The sequence below is a fragment of the Zalophus californianus genome, chromosome 7, assembly GCF_009762305.2.
Source record: "Zalophus californianus isolate mZalCal1 chromosome 7, mZalCal1.pri.v2, whole genome shotgun sequence".
NCBI lineage: Eukaryota > Metazoa > Chordata > Mammalia > Carnivora > Otariidae > Zalophus > Zalophus californianus.
In genome coordinates, this window is record NC_045601.1 from 3,470,054 (window position 1) to 3,485,646 (window position 15,593).

The following is a 15,593-nucleotide window of genomic DNA, read 5'->3' on the forward strand; positions in this document are numbered from 1 at the left end:
AGCTTCCTCTCTGGGGTCCGCACTCCTGGATTGGCCCCTGGCCCCCTTGGGGATGACAAATCCAGGTGGGGAGATTTGGATTGGAGCTGTAGAGCCAAGTAGTGGCGGGAGGGCTCTGTTTTAGACCTCTGAAAACCGGCATCACATCTCTCAAGCTTGGGACTGGGGGATGGCACCGGATCCTGCTGTCTGATTTCCCACATAAAATAACCCTCTCCACATGCTGAGTGCAGGAAGCGCCAGGACCTCCCTGCTCCGCGTTCCATCTTCGAGGCACCAGGGTGCCCCAGAAGGCTGATGGCAGCACCAACAGCTCAGAAGCAAAGCCCAGTGACGGTGGGGCCCCAGGCCACCTTGTGTTGGAGGTGCATCAGCCTGGTGGTGAGGACCGCGGAGGGGCCTGGGCAGCCCATCCTCTCGGCCACCCCCGTGAGCCTACATGGGAACCCACGTGGAAGCTTACCAGGGGAGCTGGCTGTGCTTTTCAAACCAGAAGCGGGCACGTTGGACCGATGCCTATCCTGGGTCTAGATTCCTTTGACTTCGACAGATTTCATGGCTACTTTTCAGCCTTGCTTTATAATACACAACGCTATTCGTGATTGATTTTCGTGCATTCCTTCATACAACACCAATATTGTGCTATTATGCACTCAACACCAAGTTGAGGACGAGGGAAAGGTGTCTTTGAGGATCCCCCAGTCTAGTTGCTGGGACAGACATGTCAACAAATGAGGGTAATGAAACGACGTTCTGTGAGAGGTCTGTCAGGTGACCTTCAGAATCCAGGGTTACTCCCCTGACAAGGTTAGTGTTAGTGCTAAGAGGTGAAATCTGCCACATGTTCTAGTTTCCTTAAAGCTGAATTGTGTCACCAAGGTCAGCGGGTCTTTTGGCCACAGAGCTCGAGCCGCCCTGGCCAGTCTGTGGAATCTGAGGAGAGGAGGGTACATACAGGTGGGCGTGAGGCCAGGCGCTGGCTGGCAGGGGGCTGCCCCGTGGGTGCTAGCCAGGTTCCAGAGCACCCACCCACCCGCCCAACCTCTCTGCCCAGGTGCTATATTTTGCGCACTGTACGAGTAATATCCCTGGGCGGTATTTTTCCAAGTGACTTGTACATTTGCCACAATGAGGGCAATTGTGAGGAGGTCTGATGGGGCAGAGGGCAGTTGACTAGACAGGGAGAGAGAAGACATTGCCTGCCTACCGCTGCCTGCCCTGGTTCAGTCCTTATTCCCTTCCTTAGTCAAGTCCTTCCCTGACCTGGAAGTTGCTCGCCACGCCATCCTCAGCTAGGAAACTGTTTCTAAACAGTGTGATTTGTTTGTATTTAGAGAGTGTTTTACTGTCTTGCTGGATGGAATTAAGATATTATTTATTTAAATATTCCTGGTTTTGAAGGGATGACTTTTTTGAAATGGGTTGAAATTTTCCATTCCTTGTAGCCAACACATTGCCCAATATTCTGGTTTGGTAAGGAAGGTAAAATTCACTGGAGAAGTCTAGAACCCATCCAGATTTCTTATATTTTTCCTGAATAGACAACCAATCTTGCGTCTTTTACAACTCTGATTTTGTTTGCTCTTTTTGTTGTTGTTAAAAAAAAATGTGGCTTTCGTAGCTTGAAGAACAAAAAGAAAGGCTTATGAAACTTACATGGACAGCTTCTTAAGCATCAAAGCTCTTACGAAATGACAGAATGATGGGTTGAGTGTGAATAAATGAGGAACATATGGATTAAATTTCACTTGAAATGCACATGGATTTAAAAATGAGGGGAAAAAGTACTTGGCAAAATGTGCTTAGGGTTTTCCTGGGCCTGGAAAGTTGGACCAATGCCTGGTAGTATTTTGCCGGACACACCCAGCTGCCAGTGGAGCGTGCTCCCCAGGAAAGGTCTTCATGTGGTGTGGTTCACGACTGGAAACCGAAACACTCACACCAGCAAACAGTGGTTATCGCTACGCATCAACAGGCATTGGCCCAGCTGAGGCCAGAGAGCCTTGGAGAGAAAGGAGATGAGACTATGAAGGACCCTATGCTTTCAGAAATGTAAGAAGACTCAGTGGGGTAGAAATATGCATAGTCAGGGATGGAACTTTTAAGTTAGGAATCTCACAGAAAATTGGAGGTGTCTAGGACGCGATGAGAAAAGACTTGTCATTATCCAGCAGGTGGCCCAATGCCATCTCACTTTGCAGTCAAATGCTCTACCACTGAGCTATACCCCCCCAATGCCATCTCGCTTTGAACTCTGAAAACAGGTACATCCCATCAGGATCAGGGACATATGTCCACGGAGATTCAAGCCTCCCGTCTGGTAAAAATTCTGTATCTGTCTGGGTCCGATCAGGTGAGAGACACCACGCAGCAATCTGAACAGGGGAAATTTAGCCCACAGCAACAATTTCAAAGATCTAATTCAAACCCATCATTATTGAGCATGGAACAGTGACAAGTATTTACTGATACTAACTACCCCTACTTCCAAAGAAGGACTGGCAGGGGCTGAAAAGGCCCAGATACCATATGGCATGGTGGTTAGGAGAGCTGACCCTATGGTTCTCAGCTTGGGTTCACAGCCCACTCACTAGAATAAGACTGGGGGTGTCACTTCCCTTCTGAGAGTAAAATCTTATTGCGTTGTTGTGACAGCCTATTTGAAGGCCTAGAAAAGTGCCTGAATACAGTCAGTGCTCAGTATGTCACTACTGTTACTTTTATTAATTTCTAGCCCATCTCTAACTAAACCAGGAGCCTACGTTGAAGAACCTGGACCCATCAGGGCTGATGCAATCTGTAGATGGGGTACGTGCTTCCCACTAATTTCTTCGTCTTGACTTTTCCACTACACTTTTCAGAGACAAATACTAAATATGTTTTTAAAAACAGAAAAGATCTCACTCCTTACAGTGAAAATGAAACACAGACAGCCTGTGGAGGAGAGCACCATGAGTTACTCCTCAGGGTGGGCTCTGGGGTTTGGAAGCCTGCCACGATATTGTGAAGCAAAGCAGGGGTCCTGAACCTCTGTGTGGGGAAGGGAGGAAGGGGCTTGTAGAAACAGATATGGGGCATGCACGTGGGGGCTCCTAGGACTCCACGGCTTTGTTCATGATCCGTCCCAGGAAACCCATTCATGCAATGATAGCATGGTCCAGCTTTTCGAGTCCAGAAGGCAGACGGACACTTCAGCATTTTACTTCGTGTTTCCTTAAATGGTACTATTAGGAAGTGTGAAGGGTTTTCCAGATTCAACACCGTCAGTATTTTCCCAAAAGGGAGATTGGAGGGGCTCCTGGGTGGCTCAGTTGGTTAAGCGTCTGATTTGATCTCAGCTCAGGTCATGATCTCGGGGTCGTGGGATTGAGCCCCACATCAGGCTCTGAAGCATGGAGTTTGCTTCAGATTCTCTCTCTCTCTCAAATAAATAAAATCTTTTAAAAAAAGGGGGGATATTGGAAAAAACCATCTACAACAAAGGACATGACTGGGGTTTTGTCATTATTGCCTGTTCTCATGGTCATGAATCTGAATGGTCTTTTTTTGAGCGTGGTTATTAGCATGGCACCCAGGCTGACCTGCCAAAGGCACAGAAAAATGTCACCCTGGACACCAAACTCAAAGCAGCCTGTTTCCTTTCCTTTTCTGGGTGAATTTTGGTCTACATCTCAAGCCCCAAACTCTGCCTTCAAGATCCCTTTCAAGCTTTCCCCTCCAAAAACATATTTCCAACCACTTTTCCTAAGACTTCCATATAGTCATACTTACTATTTCTTGGGTAAACCTTGCCTTTTTCTCCCTCCAAACTTTTATTTTTTTATTTTTTTAATTTTAGTTCCAGGGTAGTTGACATACAGTGTCATGTTCGTGTCAGGTGTACAGGACAGTGATTCTACACGTCCGTACATTAGCTGGTGCCCGTCACAAGTGCCCGTCTTCACCCCCTTGCCCTCCCTACTCTATCCTGCACCCATCTCCCCTGTGGTGACCATCTGTGTGTTCTCTAGAGTTAAGAGTCTATTTTGTTCTTTGTCTCTCTGTTTTTTCTTTTGTTCATTTATTTTGTTTCTTAAATTCCACATATGAGTGAGATCATGTGGTATTTGTCTTTCTGTGACTGATTTATTTCACTTAGTATGATACCCTCTAGTTCCATCCACGTCATTGCAAATGGCAAGGTTTCATCCTTTTGTGATGGCTGAATAATATTCCACTGTATGTATAGATCGCATCTTCTGTATCCATTGATCAGTCGACGGGTACTTGGAAGCAGCCTCAATTTCAACGTTGAACTTGGTTTGGGAAGTTGTTGATGATGATGGGATTCCTATAGAATGGGGATCATTTGCATGGAAGACCTAGAATTTCTTTCCTTGAGATTTTTTTGGGGGGTTTTAACAATTTTGCCTGTCCATTTAGGATTCCTCATGTGTAACTCAGGTGATACTTAGATTTCTCTGCCCCTTGAGTTCAGAACCCAGTTGAAGTTCCTGGGCCTGCCTCATCTGCTTCCATCCACCACATGCAGTGATCCCTCCCAAACCCCCGTTTTTGGGCCTCCGCACAAACCGGGTGGAAATGCTGCAGTGAGTGTGTATGCCTGGCTCTCATCTGCCATTTTCATTTTTTTAAAAGATTTTATTTATTTGAGAGAGAGAGAGCACAAGCAGGGGAGGGGGAAAGGGCAGAGTAAGAGGGAGCAGGAGGCTCCCCACTGAGCAGGTAGCCCAACGATGCAGGCCTTGATCCCAGGACCCTGAGATTATGACCTGAGCCACCCAAGTGCCCTCATCTGCTATTCTCTATAGGAATCCAGTTGCATGTGTATGTCTCAAAACAGACCACCTTCCACCTTCCTGGAAGGTAAATACAGCCCCACCCACAGAGCCCCATCTTCCAGCTGCCTCGTGGTGTAAAGCAGCATTTTAAAGATAAAATTGAATTAATGCATTTGTAATCTTAGGTGAATAAATTATATCTAGAAGTACCTAGCATGATAATTGCATGAATGAGACAAATTATATACAATGCAATGTTAGGCTTCTAATTAGCCAGGTGACTCCAGGCCTATAAAAGATGCTGAGAGGCATGATACCCAGGTCAGTCTCACCCCTAAATTTCAAGTTGACATCTGTCTTAACTCCCTATTGCTGCTGCAGACCTGCACTCGCTCTGGAGGCCCCAGGGGAAAATCTGCTTTCAGGCCCTTTCCAGCTTCTAGGGGTGCCCACTCTCCTTGGCTCATGGCCCTTCCTCTGTGTTCAAAGCATTCCACTCCACCCTGTGCCTGTCATTGCATCTCCTTTTTCTGCCTTTGGCTCTTTTGCCTCCCTCTTATAGGGACCCCCATGATTCCACTGGGCCCATCTGGATAATCCAGGATCATTTCTGCAAAGTCCTTGCCGTCCAAAGCACCACATCCTCAGGCTCAGGGATTAGGACGTGGACGTCTTTGGAATGCCATGACTCTGTCTCCATCCTTAAAAATAGGAAGAACGAGTCTCACCATTTATTCAAGGTTTCTAAATAGGTCCCACCCGCCTTCCTTGTCCTGACCTTCGGAGCTCCTGCAGTGTTTTAGGGACATCACGCAGTGATGGTGAGGCCTGACTGGTACTACAGAACTGGGTGATGCTTCTGAACGGGCTTCCCCTGTTTCCCGACCCTGTAAGTAATGATGTCCATAAAAAGCCCTCAAAGATAGCTTGTTCTCGGATGACTTAACTCTTCCTCTTAAAGTGGCTACAGAAATATGATGACCGCAGATGACTTTGGGGGTCTAGGCAAAACAAAACAGGGACAACAACAACAACAAAGGTACACACACGTGAGGCTCTTGCTTCTTACTGTCCATGTAAGAAGGAGGCATCTCTGGTTTCGTTTCGATCTCATTTAAAAAATCAGGCAGATTTTATTGTGCAGTACTGGGCGGTGAGGCCTGATGGAGTCTGCCCAATGTTCAGACAGTTTTCCTCTGCTCGGTGTGATCAGTAGGTGCTTTTCTTTGGCAACACCTCTGAGTTCTGGCTCTACCACTTACTAAGTGTGTGGTTTTCAGGCAAATTAAATAGCTTAATAAGCTATTATTATATTTAATAAATGTAATAAGTTATATTTGATAAATATATAAATATAATCAATTATATTTTAATAATTGTATTAATAATTATAAGTATATTGATTAAATTATAACCATTAACTATAATATATAACTATATTATATTATAATTATAATGTAATATATGTTATTATATATTATTGTAAAAATTAATAGTTAAACTAGTTTCTCTGAGCCTTTGTTTCCCTTCTTCCGTAAAATAGGGCTAAAAATTCTGCCTTCCTGCACAGGTTGTTGTGGGAAGACTGAACAAGGTAATGTATGAGGAATTCAGCTCAGTGACTGGCACAGAGAAAGCTCTTAGACATTAAGAACTGTTAAAATATAGAATAAGAATATAGAACTATTGTGAAGGGTTACAGTAGGTAAGGTTTTCATGTGGGCACTTTAAAAGATTCTAATTTTAAAAGTGATTTTTAAAAGGCATCACATGAGTGAAGAAGATGGTGTATATATATATGATGGAATATTACTCAGCCATCCAAAGAATGAAATCTTGCCATTTACAACTATGTGGATGGAGCTAGAGGATATTATGCTAAGTGAAATAAGTCAGTCAGAGAAAGACAAGTATCATATGATCTCACCCATATGTGAAATTTAATAAACAAAACATGAACATAGGGGAAGGGAAGGAAAAATAACATAAGATGAAATCAGAGAGGGAGATAAACCATAAGAGACTCCTAAACATAGGAACCAAACTGAGGGTTGCTGGAGGGGAGGGGGTTGGGAGTATGGGGTAATTGGGTGATGGACATGACGGCGGGAGGGCACGTGATGGAATGAGCGCTGGGTGTTAAATGCAAGTGATGAATCACTAGGTTCTATCCCTGAAACTAATAATACACTATATGTTAGCTAAATTGAATTTTTAAAAAATTTCATTTAAAAAATTTCAGGTTAAAATAAAATTGGCCCACTTTTGCTAAAGAAAGAAAGAAAGAAAGAAAGAAAGAAAGAAAGAAAGAAAGAAAGAAAGAAAGAAAGAAAGAAAGAAAGGAAAGAAAGAAAGAAAGAAAGAAAGAAAGAAAGAAAGAAAGAAAGAAAGAAAGAAAGAAAGAAAGAAAGAAAGAAAGAAAGAAAGAAAGAAAGAAAAGAAAAGAAAAAGGAAGAAGGAAAAAGAAAGGCATCCCATTAGGACGTGTGGAAGTGTGAAGAGGTTTGAGGAGCACCTGACTGGACAGACCCGCGGCCGCTAGTGCAGGACAGGGCGGCCGTAGGTGGGACGAGGGAGAAGGAGCAGGTGGGGGTTACACGGAAGTGCTCGGAGCTGGGAGCGAGGGGGACTGGGGACTGAGTGAGGCTGGGGCCTGGAGCATCCTGTCTACATGGGCTGCACGTGAAGTCCGCAGTGAGGACAAAGCCAGAGCAGGAAGAAACACCTCATCTCCTGAAGGAGACTAGACACTGGGGCTTTTCTGTGAGTCGTAAGCTCTGAGAGCCAAGGGGACTCAACACCATTAGTCATTTTGAAAGCAGCCGGTGCCTTAAGGAGGAAACAAAAGTAACCATTGGAAAATTCTTTTCCGAACTGAAAGCGTCAGGCACGCCTGCTCCGGAAGCCAGGCTATCGATTTCTGAGAGCAGGTTCTTGAGACGGACATTCAGATGCACAGGACCAGATGATGTCCCCCAGGCTGACGTTCCGCATGCACAGTCAGAAACCGTGCCCGTGAATTTAACCTTTATTTGCTTCCCTGTAGCTGCCCCTCCCTTTGCCCTTTTCCTGCTCTGGGGCTTGAGCTGGACCTCACAGCACAACGTACTCCAGCTGCGATTCGGAAAGGGCCGGCAGACAGATTGCAGGCTGAGTTCAGTCTCCAGACTTCTCCCTGGGATGTTATGATCATCTGTGGCCTTTCTGTTCCGTGACGCACAGAGGTTTGGCAGCAACCCGCACGACGGGGAGGCTGTTGGTTTTTAACCGTGAAGATCCTTTAGAAGAGCTAGCTCTGCGACGGCAACTTCTATTGAGGAGAAAAAGATGGGAAATATTTGGGAACAATACACCCATTTACTCGGCTACCTGATTGCTGTTTTTCAGCGTTCAGATAGGGGTAGTCAGATGAAAGTCTCTACAGAGAACCTTGTCCCCATTTTCCCTTGTTTTCTGCAGTGCTCTCTGAGACTTGCACTGTTGGAGGCTTTGGTGTGAGAATTTAATTCATGACACTGGCTTTCCTTCGAAGGGAGATGAGCTAGTCTTCAAATTAGAATGGCAGGCTCCTTATTGTAAACATGGCGGCAGCTCAACTAAGTAATGTTTACATTCTCCTTTCTTCTTCAGTTGAGGAGTGGGCTCGTCACTGGTTGTCTTTGCCTCTTTAATAAAAATATACGGATCGATTCTTAAGTCAGCCCCTCTCCCCACTTTTGCCCCTCTGTGTCCTGGGCCACTGCTGGTCTCCTGACCTCAGGCCAGGCAAGCTGTGTTTCATGGGCCCCAGGGGCCCTGCGCATCTCCTGGCGTTCGGCACGTATCAGACACACGATGAATGTTTGCGGTATAATTACTTCAAGAGTTCCTGAGCAACTTCCAGATCTTGAGAGTCATTTTAAGTTCTGATTACAGCTGCCAAACTCGAAGACCTACCTCATGTTATCTGTGAAAGCATCTCCAAAAAGCTACTTTGTGGGAGCGTGTTGTCGTCGAGCCTCGGGCTCGCCGTCGGGAGTATTGTGTTCCTGTTCCTGCTCTGAGCTTTATAACTATTCCACCACCAATGAGTCATTTAATTTCTCCAAAATCAAAACGCCACACTTGAAAGCCAATAGAGGAGACAGGCAGAGCAGTGATAAAGAATCTCTTAGGAACTATCTCTGGGCTGAAACAAAAGAAAACAGCAAAAGAAAATTGATCTTTCTAGAAATCAAAAACCAAAAAAAAGTCATAGTAAATTATCTCCAGTCTAATGATGACAGAAACAAAGAACAAAATGTGTGTTCAAAGGAAGGACTGAAAGCTAGCTTTTCTGCCGGTCGCTAGGACTCAAGCAGCTTCCTGAGTAGACACTTCTCAAACCAATGGCCTTCATCTTGTGTTGATCAGTCAGGATTTGAAATTTCAGGTCCTCGACGGCGAGTAAGGTAAATCCGTCTGTAGGACTTGAATCATTCCTAAAGGCTATCAGCTATCCCTGAGTGAAGCTGAGCCAGTCGTATTAACTATTGGGCACCTACTGTATACCAGGCATCAATCAGCCCACAACCTGACAGGACTGGTCACGAGAGATGACAAAGAAATCTAGGCAATGTGGTATTTCCATGAGTTTCTGTATTGCTTTATATGGAGGTCTCAGTTATGACAGGGATAAAAACACTTGGGAGCTTGTACTAGAGCTCAGTTATCTCAGCTATGCCAGTGACTTGGGGTACCTGAGACACAGGGTACCTATCTCTCCTGATGTCACCATGATAATATGGAGAGTATGGCAGAAACCCATCATTTTGGAAGAACTGGAGAAGATACCAATTTATCTACTAAATACAGGGTAAGGTCTGGACACAAACGGCTGACCCCAGCCCACACCAGCAACCCCCCAAGCAGGCACTCCTTCATGATTGTCTCTGCTCACCTTGCCACATGAGTCTTGAAAATTGCGCACATTGCTTTGCTTGAAGTCATTTTTTTCTTCCTCCCGTTCCTCTCTAGGAAACTCACCAGTTTTATATTAACCAATGTCCCTACTGACCCTGTCCTTTCTCGGACCAAATTCTTGTCTGCTTTGGAGCCCTGGGGAGGCAAGGGAGCAAACAGTTATAAGTTGCCTTTGGGAATTTGGGGTCTGCTCCTGGGAGGGATTTTGACATCCCAGTGTAGACCAAGTGCATCACACTGAGTCTCAGATATACCACTGAGAATTTGGTAGAATTTTTTAGTGAGTTTGAGATACATTGAAGTTTTTCCTCCATCTCCTAATTTTAATCGGGAAGACTGTGGGCTATGCAGACTTTTGCAAAATAATATTGAGAGAACACATAAAATGCACACTAATTAACATTCCTCACCAGCACCATGATTTGCATAATTTTTATTGATTTTAGAACTGTATTAATAGTAATGACCATTTCTGATGATGTTATTTTGAACAAACTTAGTAAAACTCCCTTTCTTATCTTGCACAAAAGAAGAAATGAATTCATAGAACAAATTCACACCATAGTTAGTGTGTCTCAGGAAGTCCAACCTCAGATCTGAGAACTGAGTGAAGGCCCCCTGTGCTTACTCCAGATGACTGTTTTTTTCTAATGCCATATAAGCCCTTGTCTTCGTGTGGGGGAGCCTGCTACCAAAGTAAAGACTATATTTCTCCCAGAAGCAAGTACCTTCATGAGGTATAGGGCTCCCAGCTCTGAGTTTCCCCCACATTTGAAGAAGGGAGTTTGACGAAGACAAAATGAGAAACTTTGACGTGTGAGAGCTGCAAAACCTAAAGTGTGTGCGCAAGGTACCGTTGTTGCTGTGGCTTCTTTCTTTTTTAATATTTTACTTATTTATTTGAGAAAGAAAGAGAGAAAAGTGAGCAGGAGGGAGAGAGAATCTGAAGCACGCTCCGCACTGAGCGTAGAGCCCGACACGGGGCTCGATCCCACCACCCTGAGATCATGACTTGAGCTGAAACCAAGAGTCGGACGCTCAACCGACGGAGCCACCCAGGTGCCCCACTGCTGTGGTTTCTATGACGCTTTAGTAATCCCTCCGCCCCATCCACTGTGCCGCGAGCCATCCTGGTTCATTTTCTTTTCTCATTGGTTTGCTGCTACAGGAATACCAAGCAATGCTTTGTTTTCTCACAAAATGTTGTTTGCTGGGGCTCGGAGAACAAAACTTCCCTCTCAGCCCCTGGGGAAGGCTGGTAATAAAGGGAAACCAAATATGTCTTCTGTTTTCCATTTACGGAAAGAAAAACAACAGAATTCTCATAATTCTTAACAGAGTCTTCAAACTTGCACACACTTTGCATTCCTGAATGATCAATAATTTTTAAACATCTAGTAGTGAATGAATAGTTTATTTTCAGGTATTTTTCAATTGTCCTTCGTAGTATGTGTTTCAGTGAATTGTGAGGAAAATATAAAGGGAAAAGCTGATCTTATTTTTGCCATTCATATTAAGGAGGACAACTTTTGGGGACATGTAAGTTTTGAAATACATCTTTCACATGTCCTCTAAGAACATATATCATCAAAATGGTATATCTTAATAGCAAGAATTTTATATCCAGGTAAATACTGAGATTAATCACAAATGTGTGTGTGTGTGTGTGTGTGTATGTGTGTGTGTGTGTGTGTTAAGGGACATTTTTTAAAACCCAAAAGTAAAGGCTAGCTGTAACAAATCTCAGTTTTAAAAAGTGAGATCAGCAGATGTTTGCTCTCTCTTAGGGTCAGGGTTGAATTTTAAAAACCTGTTGCCTTTCAGGCTCTGAATTTGTACTATGAAGTGATGAATTATCACTGTTTTGCAGATGTTCAAAGGAAAACAGAGAGGTTAGCTGACCCTCCCTGCAGAGCAAGTTAAAGTCGGAGCCAGAAACCAAACAAAGGCAAACCTCCTTCTCCCGTCAGGTTTTTGTTCTCATTCCCAGAAATATTACAGTAGTATTGTTTTTGGTTTTGGATGTGTTGAGAACTCACCATTTAAGGAGTCCAAAGAATTGGTGGCTGAGGTATGGAGATTTTAAGCAAAGGAGATGACTTTGACGTAATCTCCTGGGAGTATTTCTGCTTTTCCCTCAGGCAGGCATGAGGCCAAGGAGCAAACCTTGCACATAATGGTGGAAAAACTCCATTTTCCAACAAATGAAGGATTTGACCTCATTTGCTTGCTCTACCAGGCGTCACCCTCAGCAAACACTGCCCCTCCTCCAGTGCTGAGACCTGGGGTTAGCCTTGGAATCGACCCCATTGAATGCCACAGAGTCCAGGTGTCAGCTCTCTGGGTGTGGTGGGTGCTTACTGAACCCCTTTGCCTTGTGGTCTCAGGACAACATAGTCCCCTTTCCGGTCTAGCCAAACATTTGCTCACAGCTCAGTGACTTCCCTGCCCACCTGAGCCAGTCCTTGTGGCCAAGGCAACAAAATCAGTGATTGGCATTAGATAATGGGGAGGGGCCCAGCCCTGGGGCCCGGGAGGGGGCAGTCCTGCCCATATAGTTTGGGTTAGGGGTAGGTTAGTAAACTCGGGGTGCTATAGAGGGAAGGGGGGATAATGCTGGAGAGGCAGCCAATGCGTGCCCCTGGCACTTACCTGTATGGTCAGTGAATGTTGGAGTACCAACAGCCGGTAAAAGGATGTTCTGAGGTCCAGAACCTCAGTCCCATAAAAGGGACCAGTCTCCTTGCTGCACAGTACTTCTGTACTTCTCAGTAGGTTTTCTAGTTCCTAGGTTTGTTTTTAAGGAAAAGATATTTTATTTGCTTTCATTTATTTTATTACACAAATGAAAATAGACTACTACAAATACAATGTACCTTACAAATACAAAAGGATTGGTAAAACCAAGAGAATAACACCAGCAGAAACCTAGACTAAGTTCATTCGGAAGGGTAGCGTCTAGCCTGCTTGGCGACCACCCTCCCGTGAGGCTTCTCAAGGACCGCATTGCAATGAATTGGACAGAGTCCCAAGTCAGTATAAGGCAGTCGCTGCTGACTTTCAACTTCTCTGCACTCTAGGTCCAATTGAATTTTCCAGATTTACTATTCTCCATTGAGAACCTTCACCTGACTTTGACCTTTTCTTGAAAACACGTTGACTCCCACCTTTGATTCTGTGTCCTCCAGTCTCTCCCTGGAATGTCCCCCTTTCTCCAACCTTCACAGCCGTGACGTTGCTCTGTGAGATCAAACCTGACTCCCCCCAGGCAGCTTTCTCTAGGAGCTGCAGTCCGCGGCCACCACCCTTGGAGTTGGCATGCGTTGCCTTGGGTCTTCACTCAAGTGTTCTCTTCCCTGCCAGGAGATGCATTCACACCCACCCCCACCTGCCAGTGGCCAACTTCTTACCCCTCATCTTCACTACAGATTGTTAGAGTACCTCAAATTTGACATTGCCCATACTGGTCTTATGCCATTCAGTTCCCTTGAAATGTCTTCTGTTGATTCTCTCCCCTGGTGGCTGGTGTCACCTATCAGCTGTATGAACGTGAGTTACTTTCCACTTGATCCCATCCCTGGCATCTCCCTAGATTCACCTTGACCAGGTGATCCTCCTGTCTGTGCCCCCACCACTTCAGCCTTTATGTTAGAAACATTTGTATCCTTTATTGCCTTTTGTTAAAGTTAAAAAAACAAAGTGTGTGTATTATAGAACACTAAGTATAAAGAAAAACATAGAAAATAAAATCATGGATCCATGTGTCAGAACCCCAAGATAATCCCCATGAACATTTTAATTTACTTGGGTCGCTGTACCGATCGATGGTTTCACACACTGAGCTTTGGTGGTCCACGGAACATTCTGTTGTGAGCATTTTCCTCTTTTATCAAAATGTCTCCATTTCATGTTTTTTATGGCCACATAATATTCTATCATAATTTGTTATTATCTCTCTATGTTTGGACATTTAGTTTTTTTGCTATTATAAAATATGTTGTGAACCACTTTAGATTTAAATATTTGTTCACATCTCAATGTTTCAGACTAGATTCCTTGAAATAAAATTAATGGATTGAAATGAATAAATACCCTTAAGGCTCTCAGTACTTGTCAAGGAAGTTGAACATGGTTTTCATCTCTGCTAGCAGCCTATGAGAGTTCAGATCTCACTCTGAATCATTTAAAATTCTTTGCCAATTTGCTAGGTAGGAAAGCTAATTTTCTCATGTTTCAGTCCTTAACTAATGAAGTTGAACATTTATTCTTTATTGTATTCAGTATTTTCCTCGTGGTTCCTGCCCTTTGGCCATTCCAGTGGGGATGGGGACAGACAGATCATAGCATAGGAGCTCCTTACCCATCGTACTTTGTTCCATTAATAGCAAATACATTTTCCCACGTGGTTCTTTGCTTTTTAATTTTGATGATTTTCTTGTTTACCATAGCATATAATTTTGTCTGAGTCCTTCACAACTTTCCCTGAAAACCTTAAGGGTGATGGGAAGTGTTTGAAGTCTTGTTTGCAGATGATGGCAAAATCAGATTGTCTTTCAAGAAAGGTCGACGTGGCTGCTGGGTAGGGACTGGGTTGGAGGAGTGAAGGCTTAAATTCGGGCACAGATGAGAAGGCAGCAGAGCGGGCCCCCAGCCTCCCTGCCTCCCACAGCTCAGTTACTTTCAATCTTTTCACCCTTGACAATCTCCTCCTTCTGTAGACGTGCATACCTCGGTGACCTTCCCCCAAGTTCACGCGGCCAGCTTCACACACGCTCACATCCCCATGTCTTGGTTGGGGATCCTTTGGTCACCTCTTCATTCACACTTCGAGTTCACCTCCAACAGTTGCATTTACAAAGTTTCGTTTTATTTCTGAGCTCTGGAAGTCCCTTGCCCTACACACCTGCATATTTACATGTCCTCTATCTGTATTTTGTTTGATTTTAATATACTATACGTGCACTCATTTTTCTTTGTTTATGGGTCTACGGTGAGGTGATTTATGACTAATTCTCATACGATGAAGTAATTGTGAAACACAAATAAGAATGTAAAAATCAGCAGCTGAGGAACTATAAATAAGAAAATGCAGAGACCAGGAGACCAGGGGCGGTCACGTTAGGCAGCTGGTGTGTTTGGCCTCAAATTAAGCTCTGAGCTTCCTGCCAAAGTTAAAAGGTAAATATAGGCAGTTGACTAGCTGATGTCATCAGAGGGGGACCAAATGCCCCTTCTTCCTCGTGACCTAAAACCTATTTTCTAGTCTTCAGCTCCAAAAATACATTTTTGCCTGGGCTTCATGTAGACTCCCTGAGCGAGTCCTCCACGGCAGCTCGGCGACAAGACCCGATGAGTTTCAAAGTGCCGCTTCCTTGCACGCCCTTTATGAAAGCTGAAAGCAATAAAGGCCGAGAAAGACGACCAATGCTGGAGGAGCGGCCTCAAGTAGGGGACCCCTGAGGGACACACGCTGCTCCCCAGCACAGCCTGATTTAAATGTTCTCTTATAACCACTAATTCCATGGAGTTTCGACTTGCATGCTATTCAAGGCATTTTAGAGATTATTAAGCAGTCACTAGGATGTGGGATTTGTAGGTTAAAGGCATAAAGCTTAGGCTCCATGTCAGCATTCCTGGGGCCTGGGGTGGGTGCTGGGCAGTGGGTGGAGGGGTGGGGGTGGGGGCTGTGGCACCTTCCCGATTTCTCACAGGATGCATTGTCATCAGCACATCCCCTGGTGTTGTCCCGAGGGTGTCAGGATTTTATTCGCCACACGTCTGGCTTCTTCCTCATAAACTGCTGTTACTTTAACTTTATCGTCATCCTTTAGTTTGGGGAATGGTTGGGTCCCCAGCTGTGGCCATCTGGTA

At 44.6% G+C, this 15,593-nt stretch overlaps 1 protein-coding gene across 1 annotated transcript in view; it reads left to right on the forward strand.

Moving 5' to 3' along the window:
- PDE10A (phosphodiesterase 10A) overlaps window positions 1-15,593 on the forward strand; it is a 582,460-nt gene that overhangs the window by 75,411 nt on the left and 491,456 nt on the right. The window contains exon 2 of the mRNA XM_027601960.2: window positions 2,735-2,808. Coding sequence (XP_027457761.1) covers window positions 2,735-2,808 — 74 coding nt within the window. The remainder of the gene's footprint in view (window positions 1-2,734; window positions 2,809-15,593) is intronic.